A 20842-nucleotide genomic window follows, 5' to 3' on the forward strand; every position below is an offset into this window, starting at 1 on the left:
AAATACTTATATAGATTGATTTAACTACAAATATATGCTAGCTACAGGGTATCTCCCAGTAAAACTACCTTTAATATCTACTTCTTTCTATTTTGACATTGGCAAAAAGTCCACCTTGCGCAACTTTCATCATAAATCGCGCGATTTTTCCTTACTCGTTACAGGGTATCTTCTAGTCAATCAACCGCAACTGGATCAATCTCTTTAATGTTGACATCTACTTTATTTACTTAACACTTTTATCGTGGGTTTAACTACGCATATTTTGACATTAACATAAAGTCCACAATTACATTTCGAGACTTTCAACATAAATCGCGCGCTTTTGTCTTCCTCTTCATCAATGCCAATCTTAACTCGAGTGAATCATTATCGACTCGGTAAATGGGCCAACAGCTGCGTCCACAGCAAAAATGATTCAATTATGGAAAAGCGGCCAAGTCGGCGCAGGACTGTGCCAAAACGCCTGTCACAACCTTTCACACGCCGCAGACACCTACCACAGGTACGACATGATTACATATATATAAATATATACCTGTTGCGAGTGCGGGTAATTGCGGAGCTCTGCCACGCCCCAGCAGAGCAGATCAGAGCGGTGCTCATGTGAAGCCAAGTGCGCCGAGCTCGAGCGCAAGAGCCGGTCTCAGAGAAGAAACTGAAACTGAAGCTGGCGTCGGAGATAATGCAACAAAAACTATGACAAGTGACTGACTAGGAGATGCCCTGTAATCAGCCTCAAGTTGCCGTACGAGTAAAGAAGCGAGGTATTTATAATGGAAAGTATCCATCTACTCCATGTGTAAGCCTACATGCCAGCTCTAACAATACACGAGGACTGCTTAAAACACATTGATTACGAATCGATAAATATCGATTTTATGATAAAAGTGAGAGCGAAAAAATTAACTAGGACTTAGCACTTACAATCTGCGTGATGTGCTCCAAAAAACCTTGATAAGAACCAAAAAGCTTGATGATCGATAGTTATCGATTTTATGGAGAAGCTGAACTACACAATTATATCTTTCCACCTTGCAGTCTCTCGATTAAAAAATGTACGGTATATGAATAAAATAATTGTGAAAATGATAATGAAGAAAATGATAGATATCGAAAAAAAGGAAAGCAGTCGCTAGCTTTAATAAGTTACGCGATATGCTTAGGATAACTTGATTCAAAATCGATATTTATCGCTAGCCGGAAATGGCGTGGATATCGAAAATGGATAAGCCATAAGAATATATAGTTATTATTTCCAGTTTGTAGCTCTAAGCTCGAAAATAAGCTTAGAAAAAAGCCTTGAAAATCGATATTTATCGATAACATGGTAAAGCAGATAAAAGCTAAATAAGAGACGAACTAACTCGCTTATCTGGCAAATACTTTAAACCAGAAGCATATCAATTCTGTCTGTGACATACATGTGCACCCAGCTATTATGCCCTGTTGCTTACCCAGCAGCTACAGGGTATGCGCGTGTTACGTGATGTTTTACGAGCGCTCCACCCCAGCTCAAGCCGAATCTGAAGCTGGCACCTGAACTGGGGCTGAGGCCGTGTTGCAAGTTGTGCCACTCTCCATTTCAGTTGTGCCGCAGCCGCGAACCGGGCAGGTTGTCAAAGCGAAACCAAAATGTGCGCACAAAAATAAAATTCAATAAAAATACAAATAAAAATAAATAAAATCAAGACACACAAATGTAAGCAAAGCCTAAGCTCGCATTATGAGGCCATTTGTATGTGGCTGGTGTAAAAGGGGCACAGTATTTATTTTTGGGCTCAAAACGAAATTGAAATCGAAACGAAAATTTGTTTTCAACAACTTGAAACGAAAACGCGCGCGCGCGCTTTCATTTTCAACCAAAAACAACGCTATTTGCGCCGTTGATTAGCAACATTTTAAGAAGTAGAAAAAGTGCAAATCAAATTTACAGCCATAAAATAAAATACTTATATACAAATAAGAGTTACAAAATTCCAAAAACAAAACCAAACAACGCTCAAGACAAGGCCGCAACAAATAGTTGAAATTAAGCCAAAAAAAAAAAGCCACAAGAAGCGTCAACTTCGGCAAGGTCGAAGTTTAAATACCCTTGCAGACATGGGCATATCAAATGAAAACAGAAAATTTAATTTATATACAGTAGATTCAATCTTAAATATCCGCAGTACGCGTGGAGCTCTCTATTAAAGGCTTTGACTAAAATATATTAATTGATTTCTTAGCTGAGTATCAACAAGATTTCCTACACAAGCTACAGTGTTCAGTTGAGATTCTCTTTATAGTCAGTTCAGTCTGTTGAACAAATATATTAAAAGATTTATGAGTTATGAGAAAAAACTTCGTTTATTACCAGGATTTCATACGCGAGATCGCAGAGAATATAGGAAAACAGATGCACATGAGATTTTGCTGAGAAAAAAACCGACTTATTTTTATTCTACAAGCACCCAATTTTCAAGCTATTAATAGTACAGAAACTATATGCTATGGTAATCAAATCTAACCGGGCTTGAGATATGCAAAAAGACAAATGTTCATCAAGTTTCAACCAGATTGAGGCACATCAGAACCCATTCACATCACCCATTTCTATATCGAATAGTCAAATCCAATCAAGGAGCTGCCTTTACAAAACGCCTTTGGAAATTAAAATACCCACTGCAAGGGTATAACAACACATGGAGCGCATTGACGCTGTTGGCAAAACCTAAACAAAAACAAAAACAGTCGAAAAAAAAAATGAAACAACAACAACAAGAAAAGGCACATTGAACAAAAGTGAGAGTGATTTCCAAACAGTTTTTTGCCATCGTTTTTTTTTTCGGTTTTTTATTTTCTGTTTTCTGTTGACGCTTTTTATTGAAGCCACAAGGCAAACGGTTTGCATATCGCGACGCGGCGCAGCTTTTGGGACATAGTTGAAATACCTTTTCATATGACGCACCGCTGACCAGCCCCAAAAGCCGCCAAAACCCGCCACACTTTTAGCCAAATGTTGTAATCGTGTGTGTGTGTATTTGTGTGTGTGTGTATTTTACAGTTTCTTAACATTAGACACACCGTTTCTGCTACTTCGCTAAATGCTAGCCACAAAGACTTCGACAGCTGATCATGTTTTGGCCAAAACAACTGCCGCTCACTGTTAGCCTCTGGCTGTTGCTTTGCCTGCTGCAATGTAAGTACACTGGGAGAAAATATTGGCGCTTCTTAAATACATTTTATAAGAGTTCCTTACTTGAAAGTGCCCGAGCAGAAACGAAACCTAGAACACAGCTAGATAGATAGATAGATGGATGGGGAGAGAGATAGATAGATAGATAGACAGATAGATAAATAGATAGATATATCAATAGGTAGATATATAAATGGATAGATAGATAGATAGATGGATGGATAGATAAATAGATAGGTAGATAGATAGGTAGATAGATAGATAGATGGATAGATAGATAGATGGATAGATAGATAGACAGATAGATAAATAGATAGGTAGATAGATATATAGATACATAGATAGATAGATAGATATATAGATAGATATGGATAGATACATGGACAATTAGATAGTTAGATAGTTAGATAGATACATAGATACATAGATACATAGATACATAGATACATAAATACATAGATACATAGATACATAGATACATAGATACATAGATACATAGATACATAGATACATAGATACATAGATACATAGATACATAGATACATAGATACATAGATACATAGATACATAGATACATAGATACATAGATAGATAGATAGATACATAGATACAAAGATAGATAGATAGATAGATAGATAGATATATAGACAGATATGGATAGATAGATGGATAGTTAGATAGTTAGACAGATACATAGATACATAGATACATAGATACATAGATACATAGATACATAGATAGATAGATAGATAGATAGATAGATATATATGTATATAGATAGATAGATAGATAGATAGATTCACACACACACACACAATTATTCACACTCACACACACACACACACTCTTCCAGCTGTTTCTTCCTTTTCCTCCACCCTATCTATGGGAAATGCATTCTCTAATAACTCTGTTGCTTATAGTCCGATCTTTATGAAATTTGCAGTGCTTAAGTATTTCATATAAAACTGTGTATATACCACGGCGCAAGAATGAGTATTTTTCGCTTATTATAGAAACGGGGGTGGGTATACAAAAATTGAATCATTTTTTATCTATGTTTTATATAAGACAACCGACATACCAAATTTGTTGTAGCTAGCTATTAAAATCTTCAATATATGCTCAAGAAACGATAACTTACAATCGATAGTTATCGATATTATGAAAATGAAGTCTTTGTTTAACAGAAGCCTAACAGAAGTCGTCAAACAGAAGTCTTTGTTTCAATCAGTATACACCTCTTGTTTCTTTGAGTGTATCTCCACATTTACAAAAGCAAAGACTAACCAAAATTGAATTCATGCCTCTGCAATAACCGGTCCGACAACTAGCCAAGCGAAGCCAAACTGTAGACTTTGGTCTGGCACAGATCAGACCCAAGCGCAGACCCAAACGCAGACCTGACCAGACCGCAGCTCGTTTCAGTCCAAAGCTGTTGCCGGTCTTTGTGTCAAGGTCGTCAGCGACTCTCTCGTGTCTTATAAATTTATATACACATAGCTATCTCTTGTCTATGGCGAGCCACTCGAATTGAATTCATTATTGCTTCATTAATTTTGAGCGATTTGCCGTGTAGAATATTAGATCAAAGTACAGTCTTGAGGTTCAAAAACATCATTTGTGTATTTTTGTGAGAGGTCAGTTCTCTCGAAAGGGGTTTGCACTTTTGCACTTAGCAAAGCAGCGCCTGACCCTGAACCAAAACAAGTTTAAGTACTTTTATGATTGTGAATAATAAGCTTAAAAACTTATAGATGACTTGTTCCTTTTTGACTCGAAGAGAGCCTTCATTCCTGTACTCCAAGACTTTATTCGAGAAAAATTATTTTTTGTGAGTCAGGGAGAAATATATAATACGATTTCTTGTATATTATAATACTACAAAGCCGTATGAGCTATATATTTTCTGATGTCCAATATGCACTCTAGCATATTGAAATATTCGATATCCTTTTGGGCTAGTTGAAGTATTGATAGAATTGAATATCTCCTGTTTAAGAAAGTTGAATCTCAACCGAAGCTTTGGAAATTACGAGCTCCAAGTTGAAGCTAAAGATGTGCAAACGTCGAGCCAAGAAGCGTGCAGTCGCCAGTTCAAATCTGGCAGCCCTTTGCAATTTGTATAACTCGTTTATCAAACTACATTTTTGTATTCAGCAATAAGTAAATATTACAATTTTACGAGAAAGAATTTCATACCAAGTGAATATTTCCAACTTGTGCATTTGAACGGGCGACGCCGCTTAATTTCCTAAAGTATTACACAATATTCCCACATTCATCATAGACCTATAAACTTTGTTTTAAAAAAAAAAAACAGCAGCAAATTTAATTGCCGCATAACAAACAGGTCGGCTGCATATCAAGCTGTCAAAATAAACGAACAGCATACCAAGCCCAAAAAAACTGAGCACATTAAAATTGGTTTGTTGCGCAATAAAACAGCTGGAAATTAGCACATTTGGAGTTGAACCAAGATCTAAGACTTACTAACTGAAGATAATAGTTGATTAGTTAGTTAATAGAGTTCAGATTTATCTTGAGATTATAATAAAAGTTATCGGATATAGTTACAAGCAGTTTCAGGTGCCTGCGCTTCGAACCGGCATCCTGCTTCATAGTACTTATCTCTTGTGTGTCCATACATAAGATTTTTTTATAGATCTATATATCTATATTTATAAGATCTAAGAATGCCTTGGCTAAGATTTATCCTGAGATTATTATTAAATGTAATTAAAAGGTAATAGTTGCGCGTGCTTGTCACAGCAAAGTGCGTGTATGGTCCCCATAACAGCAATATGTTTAACAGAGCTGAGTCGTGTGTGGGCCCCTTAACATGCAACGTGATTAACAGCGCCAAATGCAATGCTTGAGATTCGAACCAGCGTACTTTTTTATCATACTTTTCTCTTTTATTTTTCTGAAAACAATCTGACAAAGGTTTATCAAGCTGAAATTAAGTAATTTGATTTTTCTCAATCTCTTAATTTAATTTCTCTTTGGCAGCTGAGAATGTGAATGGTTTTATAGTGCCGCAGGAACTACAATCGGCGCTCTCCCTGGTTTACTCCAATATACCGCCCATTAAAAAAGGTCAGTTTATATAGGGTATATAGTTATTCCATAATAAATCCAGCTTCAATGCGGACATATCTCTTGACAGGCACCGATTCGCGTCTGGGCTTTGGCTTTCGCTTGGGCGAGCATGCGGACTTTCAGGTGCTGCTCGAGCTGGGACCGCAAAAGAACACCCGTCCGCTCGGTGAGCCCAGCAAGGACGATCAGTCCTTTAACAAGCGCCAGGTGAGCGCCAGCGAACAACGCGAGCAACTGCGTCAACAGCAGCTGTTGACCAGCACCGAGCGCACGGCGGCCAGCTGGCTGGAGACCTGGTCCAAGGGCATGAAGCCGCAGCCGGCCAAGGCCAAGCTCAAGCCGGGCAACAAGCAGACCGCAAAGCTGGCGCTGCCCACGCGACCCGCCCTGGCAACGGATGCAGTGCAGCAGCTGCAGCTGCTCTACAAAATGGCCACAAAAGAGACGCCATCAACGTCTACGGAGCAGCCACCTGCAGCTGAAACTCCCAATTTGGACCCGCCGCGTGGCTTCAAGTTGCCACCGCCTGCGCTCGCACAGGACACCAACTCCTTGGGCAACAGCAAGCCCACAAAGAGCAGGGCCGAAATCACCAAGGAGCTCATGAATGTCAGTCTAGAGGCTTAGCTTGTAACCTAACTCTAAATTTTACATATTTAGTGTGTAAATATGCGGGGTTTATCAAAAGTATTTGTAAATAAATCAAGTTTTGTCAGTTCGGTTGCTGCAGAATATTTTAAACTAATAAATAACACAAAATATAAAAAAAAATCTAATATTTTAAATATATATGAAATATTAAAACTAATCAGAGAAAACATTTTGCTTTAGATATGAAATTCAAATATCCGTTACAGCTTTGACAATTGCATGCAAATGTTAAGTTAACAGTGTACGTTGCTGTTAACATAATTAAACGCAATGCAGCCAGTCAAATGTGTGTCATGTTCGGGCCCAACAACATAGCGAATAACAGCAAAGTATTTAACAGCGTTGAGTCAAAACTGTTATAGAACATAGCTTCAACAACATAGTCAAGCATATAACATACCGCTTAACAGACGTGTAACAGCGTTGAGTCAAAACTGTTATAGAAAATAGCCTCAACAACATAGTCAAGCGCAATGCAGCCAGCCGTTTGTGTCGTGTGTGACCCACTTAACATACCCCGTAACAGACGTGTATTTAACAGCCACTTGTGTCGTGTGTGAGCCACTTAACATACCCCGTAACAGACGTGTATTTAACAGCGTTGAGGAAAAACCGTTATCAGGCGAATGCATCGGACAAGAACAACAAGAAGAAGGCGCCAAATGAAATGCGCTTTCCAGTGCACAGAAGATCGTCGCAGCTGTTAAAACGTGCGACGGCCCGTTCGTAATTTTGTGCGCAGAAAAAAAAACCAAGATTATTTACTACAAAATAACGTGTGCGTAAGAAGTGTATATGTATGCATGTCTGAGCGTATATGTATGTATGTACAAGTGTGTGTGTGTGTGTATTTTGTTAAATAAGCAAATATTTGAATAAAATGTTGGACGCACCCGCCGTACTCTTCACAATAACAATACCCACGGCCAGCGAGGAGCAGCGCCTAAAGGAGGCCTACAGGCGTCAGCTGCAGGAGCAGGGGGCAAGGGAGCCGGAGAGATCACAACAGCTGTTTGAGTCACGCAGGGGCCAACAGCAATTGTCGCCGCCCCTTTTAAACAGCAGCGTAGGCGGGGCCGGGGCCGGGGCCGGGACCAGCGGACGTTTACCAACACAGCTGACAGATGTTGCGGAGAGCAGGGAACTGTTGGAGCTGCCACTGGATACCGCCATGGAGCACGTGCTGCGTCAGATATTGCGCAAATTTGGCATATCGAATGCGCTGTGGCTGCGCAGCATGGAGGGCAGCAGCTATCAGATAAGCTTTGCGCTGGAGTTCAATGAAGTCTACGAGAATCTCTACGATGCACTGCAGCAATGGGGCATTGGGGATCGGGAGGGCTCCTCTGTTGCAGTGATGAACTGCATCGCCTCAAAAGCCTATCCCACAGAAACTGACAAACAGCCCGCGGCTGGGCATGCGCCCAACGAGTAAGTACAGTTGCGTTCAAGCTGCTACAGTCAAGCTCAGCTAACGTGAACATGCACTCTTTTTGCAGCAGCAACAACAATCAGAATGCACAGAAGCAGGGCGCCTGGAACAGATTCATGAACTCGGTGCGTTCCCGCCTGAACGTGGCCCAAATTGTGCGCGATGTCCGCCAGGATGCGGCCATAACCTTTGACTTTTGCATCCTGCTCGTCTCTGCAGCGTAAGGACTACCCGAAATGCCCTAACATATGCCCAAAGCACCCATCAGAGCCGCTGCGAATCATTCCTAAAACTCATTAGCGTTTCGTTCTCGATAAGATAAGCTAATTAGTGCGAGCTTGGGCTAAGATATGACGAGTCCGTGCCAAAGATTAAATGCCCTTGTGGACACATGGCTTTAGGGTCTGGCAGATATGCCAGAACAATTGTAAAGATCATAAAGACAGACAGAACCTCTTTCCATATACAAAAGCATTGTAAGCTTCTTGCTCTTTTTTCGATATTGACAGGGTAGAGTTCGTTAGAGTCAAGCTTAATTTAGATATATATATCGATGTTATATATCTATATATTGTAATATGTATATTGATAAGAAAATGGTAGATTTTTCAACTTACCATTTGAAGGATTGTTCCTATTGCCGTTATATATATATATATATGTTATAGTAGTCCGATATTCCTAGAAATTCAATTGTATATAGTTCGCCGAAAAGTCCATCTATATAGTAGTCCGATTTTCCGACAGTTCACAGAAGCTATCTTGAAAAGTCCATTTCCAAAGTTCTCCAATTTCGATAGGATCATATCGAATGCATTTAAAATATCGATCGATTGTTCACGTGGCAATATAATATGAAGAAAAGTCCACTGATCGATCGATTCCTTCCATGGCACACATATGGAATAGTATAGTACGATATTCCGTCAATTTATCGGCCGATCCTTTCTGTGATAATTGTTTGATAAAGTAGCTAGATATTTCACAATTCTGGTAGTCTGATATTCCAACAGTTTCTCTAGTCCGTTTACATAATCCTTCGATTTAGATAATATTTCCATATTTCCTTTCTACTTAGTAATTCAATGGCATATCACATGGAATCCTCGTTCCCTGAGCGTTGATAGACAACACTGCATTTATAGAATCCTCCGAAATGGCTAGCACTTCCCTTTATTCAATGTACTCCAATATCATGCCACATGCAATCCTTGGAGCACATTTACATATTGCTCCCATTCCGCTTGGACTTCTCGATTCCCTTCTAACCACCATATGCACTCCTTGTTCTCAACCCTTGCAGCACCTTGGCCTCCTTTGGACTGATAGAGAACAGCACCATTTTCCTTGCATCCAGCATGCTGATCTCGCCGCTGATGGGTCCCATTATCGCTGCCATTTTTGGCACTGTGATCGAGGAGCGCTCGCTGCGCCGGCTGGGCATGCGCAACGAGCTGATTGGCATACTCTTGGCAACGCTGGTGGGATTTCTGTTCGGCCTGGTCGTGTGCACCACGGACAAGAAGTACGGCATTGGCGAGGGCCTCACCGAGGAGATGCTGTCACGCTGCGATCTGCACTCGCTGATCGTGGGTCTGTTTACGGCCATACCTTCCGGTGCGGCGGCTGCCATTGGCATACTGGGCGGTAATATTGGTTCGCTGGTGGGCGTGGCCATATCCGCATCACTGCTGCCGCCGGCGGTTAACTCGGGCCTGCTCTGGGCCCTAGCCTGCATCTACAAGCTGTACGAGAACGATGACACGCTGTACGTGAACGTGGTCAAGTCGAGAAAGTACTCGCAGCATCAGGGCACCGAGCTGGCCGTGCTGGGCAGCATCAGCATGTGCCTGACGCTCTCCAATGTGCTGTGCGTCTACCTGATGGGCATTCTGGTGCTCAAGGTAAAGCAGATAGCGCCCGTAATCGGGCGCAGCAATCGCCAGTTCTGGATGCACGACATCAAGGTGTCGCGCGGCGATGCCGCGCTCATCGACGAGCTGCTGGCCAACCTGACCAAGGAGGACAAGCAGGTCATCAACGGCAATTTGCTGCGACATCTGGACGAGACCGCCTACCAGCACACCTGGTCGCCGCGTAGCATGCGGCACAGCTTCTCAACGCAGCTGCCGCCCGCCTTTGCCATCCAGCGCCTCGAGCAGCTCTACACGCAGACACTGACAAAGCCGCCCGAGCGGCGGCCACCCGCCAGCATCGAGCGGCACAATACGCTGCGCATCGCTGACGCCCAAACGCCGGTGAGCAACTGACTCCAACAGCAAAATCTACATGCTGGCAAAAAGCCTGCGAGTCCGGCACTTGACTTGTGTCAACTCTTGGCATCTTATTTGACCTTGGGAGTAGCAGAATTTTAGCCTCGATTTACAGTTTGATGATTCAACTCACCAACAAAAAAAAACTGTAGAAAGATTCCATCCGGTATAAAAATGGGCAAAGATTGTTGTAGGAATCTTTTTATGGGGACCTTTGTGCAGGCCAGATTGGACTGGAAATGTGGATTTAGTTCTTGATGAAATGTCTTGGCATCAAAAGGGACAGAACAGGAGCTTAGCATATAAGAAAGCAACTGGTATGAAAATTGTTATAGATCTTCCATGTGCCTCTCCTGCGACTAGCTTCAGGCTTAATAGACAATAGATAGGTTGGGCCTGGGTGAGACGGCTCTCAAGCGGAACTGATAGCATCAAAAGGGTTTGGGCTACATTTAAAGGCTTGTTCCTGCCAAGTTCAGATCCTAGTATCAAAAGAGTTAACAATTTGTTGAAAGCGTGAACGCATTTGAGGAAGTTTCTTTGGGGGTATTTGTACCTTCGATAGCTCCAGCCAATGCAGGACGGCAGCAGAGCAGCTCAACATGCTGCGCTTCCTGCGAATTCGCTAATTAACTCCGCCTGCTTTTCGCTCTCTTTGCAGCGTCCGCGTTTTGGAAGCATGCCCTCGCATGGGAATCGACACGAGCTGCATTCGCCGCTGGACGCTGTCATTGCGATGCCCGCGCCACGCTTTACGGTGACGCCGGCCGCAGAGGAGTTGCTCCACAAGTAGTCTAAGTGCATTCGTACCGAACAATGTTTATGTAACAAAAACTTTTGTTAATTTAAAAAAAAAAATCATTTAAAAATCTATGCCGCTTGGCGCCTGGCGTTCCGCTTTGATCTGGGCACGATTGCGTTTCAGTTGCAGCCGCTGTCTGGCCGCACGCTCCTGGCGACGACGCAGCTTCTCCAGCGTCAACTCGCTGGGTCCGGTCGGGGCGTCCAGCTCCTGGGCGCGTATAATCGTGCGCAGCTTCTCGAGCGCATCGGCCAGGTTCAGCTGCTGCGAACGCGTCAGGTCGCTCTTGATGAAGTAGTAGCCCTCCTTGTTCAGCTTGTTGGCCAGCACCTGCAGCAGCTTTTGGCGCGTCTGTTCCGGTATCCACTGTGCCTCCGCCAGCTTGAAGCGCACGTCCACCTTGCTGTTGACCGTGTTCACGTGCTGGCCGCCCGGGCCGGAGCTGCGACTGTACGTGATCTCCAGCTTATCCATGGGTATATAGCCATTGAACTTGCCTCCGTTTCCGGGCTGCAAATCAATTCAATTAGCCGCGCTTTTTATATAATAACGGCATATATCCCGTTACTTACCGGCGGCGGTGGCGGCGTGAAGAGCTGCAGGCGCGCATTTGGATAGATCTTGTCCAGCGACAAATCGCTTTTGTATGATAGCTGGCGACCGAGGAGCGCGTACGAATTATTGCTGTGCTGCAATACGCGAATAAAAGCACGCGTTATTTTATTCATATTTTTAAAACTAAATAAAACTAAATGCAAGCGGCCTATTACGACAGCTACAAGCCAGTGTTGCCAACTAACGATATGCCAGGGCTGGCGTTGCGTCAGCTAAAAGTGGTCAGAACGAGAAGCTGGACAAAATAAACTTTTGACTGCACCGGCAATTAGTTAATTATTTAAACTAAACTACGATTTAAATCAATATATTGCAGCTATGCTGTTAATAGCTGTTGAATTTGTGGCAAATAAATGCGCGTCGCGTTGCCAACTGCCTGGTTATCGATTAGCCGCCACAAGTTATCGACCGCTGCGCATCGCTGTTGTAAAAACGTGTTGTTGACAGCGCGAAATGGAAGTGGAGGAAGTTGAGAACGTGCCGCAGGAGACGCCGCCCGTGCCAACGAATCCGAATGCGAACATAATTACGGAGCGCAATGCGCATATCATATCCGGCGGCCAAGTCTTCTACAACCCAGTGCAGGAGTTCAATCGCGACCTGAGCATAGCCGTGCTCAACGTTTACTTCCAGCGTTTGGTCAAGGAGCGCGCCGCAAAGGCGCTCAAACAGCAGCAGCAGCGCCAACAGAAACAACAGCCAGCGGCGGAGACTGGCCAGCCGGAGCAGACACCGCCGCCAACGTCCAGCTACACGGCGGGCACACAATATGCCGACGGCCTGCGGATTCTGGAGGCGCTTGCGGCCACAGGACTCCGGAGCATACGCTACGCCCAGGAGATAGCGGGCGTGCGCCAGATCATAGCCAACGATCTGTCCAAGCAGGCGGTCGAGTCCATCAAGACCAATGTGCAACACAATGCTGTGGAGCATCTCATCGAAACAAGTCATGCGGACGCCATGTAAGCTTCCAATTGAAATCCTAATGCCGGACACTAAAGCAACCAATTCTTGCAGGACACTCATGTATCTGTCGACGGCGCCGCAGCAGCGCTTCGATGCCGTCGATCTGGATCCGTACGGCTGCCCGAATCGCTTCCTGGACGGCGCGCTGCAGTGCATCGTGGACGGCGGCCTGCTCCTGGTCACCGCCACCGACATGGCCGTCCTGGCGGGCAATGCGCCCGAGGCGTGCTACGTCAAATACGGCTCGGTGCCGTTGCGCATGAAATGCTGCCACGAACTGGCGCTACGCATCCTGCTGCACTGCATCGAAACGCACGCAAATCGGCACGGCAAATATATCGAACCGCTGCTCAGCATCTCGGCGGACTTTTACGTGCGCATCTTTGTGCGCATACACGCGGGCCAGGCCCAGTGCAAGTACAGCATGAGCAAACAGTCCTGGATCTATCAGTGCACCGGCTGCGAGACGTTCACCCTGCAGCCGCTGGGCACGGTGCGCACCAAGTCCGCGGATCAGCCGCAGCTGGTCAAGTTCGGCATACCGACGGGCCCGGCCGTGAATGCGCAGTGCGAGCACTGCAGCCATAGGCATCATCTGGGCGGTCCCATCTGGTCGGCGCCCATACACAATCTGGAGTTTGTGCGTCATTTGCTGGAGGCGACGCACCAGCTGCAGCTGGGCACGCAGCGTCGGCTGGTGGGCGTGCTGTCCATGGTGCTGGAGGAGCTGCCCGATGTGCCGCTCTACTATACGCCCGACAAGCTCTGCTGCGTGCTCAAGCTGGAGATTGTGCCCATGCTGAAGATGCGCTCCGCGCTGCTCCATGCCGGCTATCGTGTCTCCTACTCGCATGCCAGCAAGAATTCCCTCAAAACGGACGCACCCGCCGCCGTGCTCTGGGACATTCTGCGCTGCTGGAGCAAGCGGCATCCGGTGCGCGAGAATCGCCTCATACCGGGCACAGCGCTGCAGGCGATTCTCTCGCAGCCCTGCCGCCAGGATTACGAGTTCGATCAGCTGCATCCAGCGGCCAATCCCAGCAGCCGCAAGCAGGCATTGTCACGCTTCCAGGAGAACCCTGCGCCGCACTGGGGACCAGGCACGCGCGCCACCATCATGTAGGTGCTCCACTAGAAACTCATTATATACCCATTGACCCCCCCTCCGCCCGCTCTGATCTCTTGCAGGATTGGCGACAACAAACTGCCCAAAAGCTATCGTAACCAGAACAAAAAGCAACGTCAGAAAACGGCACAGCAGGAGCAGGCGCAGGAGGAGCCGGAGCAGGAGACGGAGGAGCAGCAGCAGCAGCAGCTGCTCCCGGCCAAGCAGCCCAAGCTGTCGCCGCTTGCGTGATCCGCTTTCGTTCTGTTGCTCTGTCAATTTTTATTGCGTCTTTCCAACAATTCTGTAAAACAAACCACCAAAAAAAAAAAAAAAAAGAACACTTCTCTACTGAAAAAGGAGGCATGTGAAAAGGGGGCGTGGCTCGTTTAATAGCGGAAGAAGTTGCCATCGGATGTCTGGCGGGAGAAGCCGTTGTTCACCAGCTGCGTATGGACACCGCTGCAGATCAGCTTGACGCTCGACGGATGTATCTTCTCCTTGATGCCACCTGTGAGAAATTCAAAATAATCGGTTAGTTAAATACCCTGTTTTTTTCAGCTCCACCATTTAGTGTTGCCAATTTAGCGGTTTTTCTTAGCTGAATTTGGCTATATTCGTTAGCTACTATTTTTAAGCAGCAGTTGGCAACGCGCAGAGAGAGAGCCAATTCAGCTTCTTGTTTAAGGCGACAGTTGGCAACGCTGCTCAAAGCTGATTTAGCAACTTGCTCAAGGCGACAGTTGGCAACGCTGCTTAAAACTGATTTAGCTAATTTATTGAAGCAGCAGTTGGCAACGCGCCTTAGAGAGCCAATTCAGCTTCCTGTTTGAGGCGACAGTTGGCAACGCTGCTTAAAACTGATTTAGCTAATTTATTGAAGCAGCAGTTGGCAACGCGCCTTAGAGAACCAATTCAGCTTCCTGTTTGAGGCGACAGTTGGCAACGCTGCTCAGAGCTAATTTACCAACTTGCTCAAGGCGACAGTTGGCAACGCTGCTCAGAGCTGATTTAGCTACTTTTTTGAAGCAACAGTTGGCAACGCGCCTCAGAGAGCCAATTCAGCTTCCTGTGTAAGGAGACAGTTGGCAACGCTGCTCAGAGCTGATTTGGCAACTCTCTGAATCAGCCATTTTCTGCATTGTATGCAGCCACTTTTTGACAGCTTAAGTTGGCAACACTGCTGTACCTTCTTTTCAAGCCAACAGTTGGCAACTCGAAACTCACCTATATTCAATGGATGACCCAGTGCATCCTCCATTTTAAGGCGCGCAACGCGCGTATTGCGCAGCACACGAAACAGATTCAAGCGTGAAATGGCGCCCACCTCCTTCTGGCCGTGTGGTGCCGCCCAGCTGGTCAGCGCCGGGCAGGTGTCACGCTGCAGCACAGCATCAATCTTCTCCGGAAACGTTTCACGGCCGTGATCGTAGCGCGCCTGCAGCTGAAAGTCCAGCGAATCCTTGGGTATGTTCACATTGCCGCGAAAACGTTTGCTATAGCGCACCGAGCTCATCGTCTGATGGTAGAAGAGACGCTCGTGCGGCGCCAGATGGCCGTGCCAGTTCTGGGCGCCCCTCGGCGCCGGCGGGGGCTGCGGCATGGGGCAGATGTAGGTGCCCTCCTTGCGCAGATCCGGCTCGAAGGAGTCGTTCTTCACCATTTTGTCCTTATACATATTGAGGTATTATTTTATTTTTTTGATTTTTGCAATTAGCCAAAATTGGCGTTCAACGAATTTATTTCAATAAATAAATAGAAAATTTTCAAACTTTGAAACTCGTTTCGTTGTGCTGGAAACGTTTTATCAATAAACACAGTTTATCTCTACACAGCCCCCCCTTCCGAAAAACCAAAAAAACAAATAGCCAAAACTCTACAAAGAGAGCTGTGCTATAAACGTCAAGTTTCTTATTGGCGTCTGATTGGCATTTTTGCGTTGAATGAGAATTGAGCAAAATTAAACTACTATGAATAATTTAATATAAACAATTATATATTAATTGAAATATTCACTTTTTAAGCCAACAGAAAACAACTTGAAAAAGTCTTTATTGTGTGTGGCGTATTTTCCAATTCAGGAGTACAAAAGTCTACACAGCCATCTCTCCAACTAACCATATCTCTCCCATTTACTGCTCTTTGTATTTTGCCTGCCCATTACAAACACAAAATATTTATATAATATTGAAATAGTTTATTTTTTATTTGCATTATTTTGGCATTTGGCTGTAATGGAATGTAAATGTTAGCTGCACATGTTAATGCAAAACTTACCTGTTGCATTCCAACTGGACGCACACAAGTCTTCGCACACAGTTGTTAGGGTCTGCTCCGGGCTGGCGGCGGGTTGGTTGGTTGGGGGGGGTGTGCACGTAGCAGCTACAAATTTCGCTAAAGTCAAAAGTAGGCCCCAATCGCTAGACAGGAAACAGCAGGAAACACCAACAACGCCGGCAGGCAACAGCAAACAGGAACAGCAACAAGTGCGAACCGAACAAGAAGTGAAGCAGCGAAACGCCAACGGCAAACTAAACAGCGAAACAGTTGAGGCAGACAAGGACGGACGCCAGCATCTGCAGCAGAGCAGCAACAGCAGCATTTCGGCAGACGCAGACGTTGAGCCACGAACTACAGCTTCAACAGCAGCAGCAGCAGCAGCAACAATATTTGTGTGTGTGTGTGTGTGTGTGCGTGTGGGCGCGCGTGTGTGTGGGGAAGATCGAAGTAGCAGCAGCAGCAGCAGCAACATCCGCAGCGCAGCGAAGTTTTGCAGTTAACAGCAACAGCAGCAGCGACGCGACGTTCAGCTCTCCGCTCTCGTTGTGTCTGCTTTGGCGCCGCTCTCTCTCTCTCTCAGTGAGTTTGTAATTGAGTAAAAATAAAAAAAAGCACACACGCTGCTTTGCTTCCGCGCTCTTTTTCTCCCTCTCTCTCTCTCTCGCTCAGCGACTCTACCTTGCCCACGCACGACTCGCCGGCCATAACATAACATTTACATTAACAGCCACACGGCAGCAACGACTGCGACTGCGACTGCAACAAACGCCGCGCACACTTGCCTGCGTATATATAAATATGTAAAATGGTTGGAAAGCTTGTTAATAAAGTTTATATCGTGATTGAAACAGTTAGAAACGAAACGAAACGAAACAGAAACGAGCAACACAAAAGGTAATTGCAAATGTTAACGGTTAAATATCAGCTAGTTGGGGGTTTTTTTTTTTTTTTTTTTTTTTTGGTTTGTCCTCATCACAAAATGGATTTTCTCTTCGATATTCGTGTTATTCAATTTTGAGTTTTATTTTGAAGTGTGTGTGTGGGTGTGTGTGTGCGCTACACAAATTGATAAAATGGCGCCCGAAATTTAAATGCTGCATCGACTCCTAGATACCCTATCCTGCTGTTCCTATATATTCCGATCGTCTGAGCAGACGACAATTCAACTGAAGAAACGAATGCGCAACAAAACAAACAGAAACAAGGTAAAAAAAAAAAAAAAAAAAAAAAAACTTCACCTCAAAACTGAACTATGCTCGGTTTGTTTTTCTTTTTTGTTTTTTTTTTTTTTTTGTTTGTTTTCTTCTTCAACTTAAAAAATAGTGTATACTATAAATATTCTGTGTATATATGTGTTGGTGTAAAACGGTTTTTGTGTTTTGTTTTGTTTTTGTTTTGTTTTTTGTATACCTGCTGTTCTGGTACACAGCATGAGAAGTTGTTTCAGGTAGCCCAGTTGGGCACCTGCCCGGAAACCCTTGTCCACGAGTCAAATTCAAGGCTAAAAAAAGGACATATTTAATTGAACAGATTAACAGTTAAATATTCCACCTGGCGCTCACCTTATCGCACCCCCACGAGTATGGAACGTCTGAAGCGAGCCGGCGTCTTTAGGAACGACTGCGACTGCGTGATGCGCCGGCCAGGGCGCCGCTGGCGACGCCGTTGCGACTGTCGCCGCGGATGGGACTGCGCGAGAACTTGCTGCGGCGTGCCGGCGAACGGCTGCCCGCGGAGCGGGAACGTGAGCGCGGCGTATAGGAGCGACGGCGCGGACTGCGCGAACGGCGACGCATCGGCGAACGGGAGCGCGAACGTCGACGTCCCCCACCGCCACCCCCGGCGCCAGCGCCGAGTCCGGCGCCGCGACGACTGCTGCTGCTGTTGCGGCGCGTCGGCGACGAGGGACGGCCGTAGCGCGCCATTTGCACGCGCAGCTCCCTGCCGTCCAGCATGCGTCCGTCCATGGCCTCCAGTGCGTCCTCGGCGTCGCGCTTGTCATAGAAACTAAGGCGAAAATTGAAGAGAGTTTAATTTATGCTAAGAAAAACTAACCGATTTTTTAGTTTTTTTTTTTTTTAGTATATAAATATTTAAGTGTCAGGTATTTTTTTTAAATGTATTTATATTTGTTTAAATAGGTAAAGTATTTTTTTATGTATATATATTTATTTTAATATGTTAGGTTTTTTTTTAAATGTATATATACTTATTTGAATACGTTAATTATTTTTTTAATGCTGTATATTTATTTAAATACTTAAATTTTTTTTTTTTTTTTGTATATATTTATTTAATTATGTTAGGTATTTGTTTTTATGTAAATATATTTATTTAAATATCTTAAGTATTTTTTCCTAATTGTATATTTAGTTTATTATTAAGAAGTTATCTACTAACTTATATTGGAAGCTTAAGCTTCTTCTTCTAATTATATAACAAAGAGCTTTGTCTTAAGGAATCCAAATAACTAAATTCTGTTTCTTCCAGGAGCAATAAGACGCCTTGCTAGCGGCTTGGGATGGTTTCCGCCTGTTGACGGATTGCGTCTTCTACTTTGGAAGCACTCCCAACAGTCTCTCTCTCTCTAGGTCCTTTGTACTAAGCAGCATTACGTACCCTTCTAAGAATTTGGTGAGTTGGGATCAACTAAGATACTTCATAGATACTCTCTACTAAAATCAAGCATGTTTGTGGTATTTTCTTAACCTTTCATAGGAATTGTATTATATTATACATAAACATGATTTTCTTCACCTTGAGGATGAACATTATCAAATCTAGGGTCTGTTCCAACAGTCTAGTATCTAACTATAACTCTGTGTTGATAATATTTCCTCTTGGAAATTCAATTTTATTAAATTTAATTTGTTTCGAACTTGAGAAAAAGAGTCTGTCTGAAGTCGAGTATCTACTCTACAGTTGAACATTTATCTATTCTAAAACTTGTTCAGATCCTCTAACAATATCATCTAGTTGGTATAGGATCTGTCTGACAGATAGAACCTTTAATATGCTATAAACGAAATGCCATTCAAATCTTTGCTCTTACAGGGAACATTTATTATCATATAAGCAAGATCTTTTCGAACTAGTTATGGATGTCGTAGGGGTAAAGTTAGGTATAATATATAAATAGATAGATATATTATATAGCTAGATAGACAGATATATTATAGATAGATCTAGAGGACATATGAATGACACTTGTAGTATTCGCAGTATGTTGGCTAGCAAAGTTTTGGGTAGGCAACAGTTGCAATTGAACACATTTTCTCTGGCATCTTTGCAGCGAGCAGGATCAATAGCAAGAGTTGATCGTGCGTAGTTAGTGCAAAAATGCAACGAACCTCCGGGAATATATAAAAAACTTTATATATAGATTAAATCTAAGCAGCATAAATGTCGTATTCGCAGTATGTCGGCTAGCATGGTTAAGGGTAGGCAACAGTTGCAATTGAACACAATTCATCTGGCATTTTGCTTATAATCATGTTTTAAAATAAATGCCAAACATGATGAATTTAAAATGCAGGAAATACCTGATGATACCTAAAAGTTCTGGTAGTCGAGTATTGTAGTATTCGCAGTATGTTGGCTAGCAAAATTTGTGGTAGGCAACAGTTGCAATTGAATACATTTTATGTGGCATGCCATAGTTCGGGAGCGCAACCACCCAAAAATTAGGGTTGTCGCATCCGCAAGGTATGCAGGTTCGTGCCTAACCTCAATGTAATTCAGGTAGACTGGTTTGTCAAAAAGCAAAGCGCTCCGGACTTGCAGTGAATTCACTTGTTTAATTACGTATAAAACGAGCTATTCAATTTACTCACCGCACGAAAGCAAATCCGCGACTTTCACGTGTGTAACGATCGCGTGGTATGTAAATATCGCCAACCTCGCCGCAGCGCTCGAAGACGCGACGCAAATCCTCGGGTGTGGTGCGATATGTGAGATTGTCGACCTGTAACCAGTTTGAGTGAGCGAAATACATGAATATTAGCATAATTAGCGTGGGTGGTTAAAAGGTTATCTAACCCCAAGACGGTAAATCAATTGCCGGCCGCCATTTTGTCTGGCCGCGTTGCTGTACTTTCTATTTCTTTTGGGTGTATACTTGCCTTTAGCGAGACCATGCCATCGATTCTGGGTGGTGGACGTGCACCGCCGCCAGCACCGCCGCCGGTGCCACCTGTGCTCATTATAACGCTATTTGTTTTGTAAACTCAAAATACGTTTTCTTTGCAAAAATTTTACTGCCTTTTTCGCTGCTGACTTTTGTCCAGCTGTGCCTGCTTTGCTCAGCTCTTTTTACTGAATGAATACAGCTCTATCGATGGCTGACATCTGTATCTTTTCGATAGTTTTCAACATTATCGATAGTCTGTCGATATTTTGTCACGTTGTGCTAGACAAGTTGGCAACTCTCTTCGTTATAAGG

The 20842-nt window shown here is 44.1% G+C and overlaps 6 protein-coding genes across 8 annotated transcripts; 3 read left to right on the forward strand and 3 right to left on the reverse strand.

Moving 5' to 3' along the window:
* The first annotated feature begins 1556 nt into the window (after nt 1–1556).
* On the forward strand, nt 1557–7048 carry snsl (snustorr snarlik). The gene is made up of 4 exons (XM_032438820.2): nt 1557–1702; nt 3047–3181; nt 6188–6274; nt 6345–7048. The coding sequence occupies exons 2-4, from the start codon at nt 3118–3120 to the stop codon at nt 6902–6904; spliced, it is 711 nt and encodes a 236-aa protein (XP_032294711.1). The 5' UTR covers nt 1557–1702; nt 3047–3117; the 3' UTR covers nt 6905–7048.
* A 530-nt stretch (nt 7049–7578) lies between these two features.
* On the forward strand, nt 7579–11506 carry LOC6635664 (uncharacterized). Of its 2 annotated transcripts, none has more exons than XM_015169024.3 (4): nt 7579–8359; nt 8431–8580; nt 9664–10618; nt 11295–11506. In XM_015169024.3, the coding sequence occupies exons 1-4, from the start codon at nt 7809–7811 to the stop codon at nt 11424–11426; spliced, it is 1788 nt and encodes a 595-aa protein (XP_015024510.1). In that variant the 5' UTR covers nt 7579–7808; the 3' UTR covers nt 11427–11506. The 2 variants fall into 2 exon arrangements, with proteins under 2 accessions (XP_015024510.1, XP_002059199.1); XM_002059163.4 differs by having other exon boundaries at nt 7582–8359; nt 8428–8580.
* Nucleotides 11437–12333, reverse strand: LOC6635665 (large ribosomal subunit protein mL62). Its single transcript, XM_002059164.4, has 2 exons — nt 12008–12333; nt 11437–11945 (listed from the first exon to the last, which is right to left on the reverse strand). Exons 1-2 carry the CDS (start codon nt 12161–12163, stop codon nt 11496–11498), a joined length of 606 nt encoding a protein of 201 aa, XP_002059200.1. The 5' UTR covers nt 12164–12333; the 3' UTR covers nt 11437–11495.
* A 137-nt stretch (nt 12334–12470) lies between these two features.
* Trm1 (tRNA methyltransferase 1) lies at nt 12471–14464 on the forward strand. Its single transcript, XM_032438819.2, has 3 exons — nt 12471–13012; nt 13068–14135; nt 14205–14464. The coding sequence occupies exons 1-3, from the start codon at nt 12504–12506 to the stop codon at nt 14371–14373; spliced, it is 1746 nt and encodes a 581-aa protein (XP_032294710.1). The 5' UTR covers nt 12471–12503; the 3' UTR covers nt 14374–14464.
* On the reverse strand, nt 14233–15926 carry LOC116651793 (uncharacterized). Its single transcript, XM_032438821.2, has 2 exons — nt 15349–15926; nt 14233–14632 (listed from the first exon to the last, which is right to left on the reverse strand). The coding sequence occupies exons 1-2, from the start codon at nt 15797–15799 to the stop codon at nt 14511–14513; spliced, it is 573 nt and encodes a 190-aa protein (XP_032294712.1). The 5' UTR covers nt 15800–15926; the 3' UTR covers nt 14233–14510.
* Nucleotides 15927–16297: 371 nt separating this feature from the next.
* On the reverse strand, nt 16298–20729 carry SC35 (SR family splicing factor SC35). Of its 2 annotated transcripts, XR_011416542.1 has the most exons (5): nt 20523–20729; nt 20235–20365; nt 17964–18408; nt 17812–17902; nt 16298–17183 (listed from the first exon to the last, which is right to left on the reverse strand). XR_011416542.1 is itself a non-coding variant. In XM_002059166.4 (4 exons), the coding sequence occupies exons 1-3, from the start codon at nt 20601–20603 to the stop codon at nt 18012–18014; spliced, it is 609 nt and encodes a 202-aa protein (XP_002059202.1). In that variant the 5' UTR covers nt 20604–20729; the 3' UTR covers nt 17400–17902; nt 17964–18011. The 2 variants fall into 2 exon arrangements, 1 of the variants encoding a protein (XP_002059202.1); XM_002059166.4 differs by lacking the exon at nt 16298–17183 and having other exon boundaries at nt 17400–17902.
* Nucleotides 20730–20842: the final 113 nt, after the last annotated feature.

The sequence above is a fragment of the Drosophila virilis genome, chromosome 4 (assembly GCF_030788295.1).
Source record: "Drosophila virilis strain 15010-1051.87 chromosome 4, Dvir_AGI_RSII-ME, whole genome shotgun sequence".
Classification (NCBI taxonomy): Eukaryota; Metazoa; Arthropoda; class Insecta; order Diptera; family Drosophilidae; genus Drosophila; species Drosophila virilis.